The following is an 888-nucleotide window of genomic DNA, read 5'->3' on the forward strand; positions in this document are numbered from 1 at the left end:
CTTTATCTATTTACCCTATCCATGCCCCCTCATGATTTTATAAACCTCTATAAGGTCACCCCTCAGCCTCCGACGCTCCAGGGAAAACAGTCCCAGCCTGTTCAGCCTCTCCCTGTAGCTCAAACCCTCCAACCCTGGCAACACCCTTGTAAATCTTTTCTGAGCCCTTTCAGGTTTCACAACATCTTTCCGATAGGAAGGAGACCGGAATTGCACGCAATATTCCAACAGTGGCCTAACCAAGGTCTGTGTCTACGATCTATGCGACTTAACTCCATGATCTGCCTGGATCGCTCGCAAGACGAAGCTTTTCCCTGTGTCTCTGTACACGGGACAATCAATTCAATGTCCTGTACAGCCACAAGGTGCAGCTGCGCTGTATCGCCTTTGCGGGATCTTCCTTTACCTCATTCCTGGTCTCTTGATCCAGTGCCTCGGCTTTATCGAGGGGGAAGCCGGGGACCAGCTCGGTGGTCAGCACCCTCTTACTGCTGAGCTCGTCGATGACAGACGGAACGTTGAAGTAGGGTTCGTCCAGCAGCAGCTCCCTGCAGGAGACAGTGGCCGGTCAGAGGTCAGGGGTCAAAGCGGGGGGGGGCGCCTCTGCCCGGTTACCCAGGGCCACGCCAATCGAGACACCGGCATGGGCCACGTGTGGTGATCTGACCACCGGGTACCGAAAGGCTGAGAGGGTACAGGGCGAGAGGACCACAGTGCCCACTGGCACACAGAACCACACCCTGTCTACCTCTGCCCACTCTCGCCAACACATGGACATCGAACAGGAATACACTCACACACATATATAAACACATACACACACGCCCAAACATATATGAACACTAACGCACACACGCACACGCAAAACACACACAGGCAGTGTTCTGA

At 54.2% G+C, this 888-nt stretch overlaps 1 protein-coding gene across 1 annotated transcript in view; it reads right to left on the reverse strand.

Annotated features, from left to right (window-relative positions):
* LOC122547742 (atypical kinase COQ8A, mitochondrial-like) overlaps positions 1–548 on the reverse strand; it is a gene marked incomplete at its 5' end in the record, with an annotated part of 11,097 nt that extends 10,549 nt beyond the window's left edge. Inside the window, one exon of the mRNA XM_043686324.1 lies at positions 407–548. Coding sequence (XP_043542259.1) covers positions 407–548 — 142 coding nt within the window. The remainder of the gene's footprint in view (positions 1–406) is intronic.
* Positions 549–888: the final 340 nt, after the last annotated feature.

This window comes from Chiloscyllium plagiosum, unplaced genomic scaffold (genome assembly GCF_004010195.1).
Source record: "Chiloscyllium plagiosum isolate BGI_BamShark_2017 unplaced genomic scaffold, ASM401019v2 scaf_12819, whole genome shotgun sequence".
NCBI lineage: Eukaryota > Metazoa > Chordata > Chondrichthyes > Orectolobiformes > Hemiscylliidae > Chiloscyllium > Chiloscyllium plagiosum.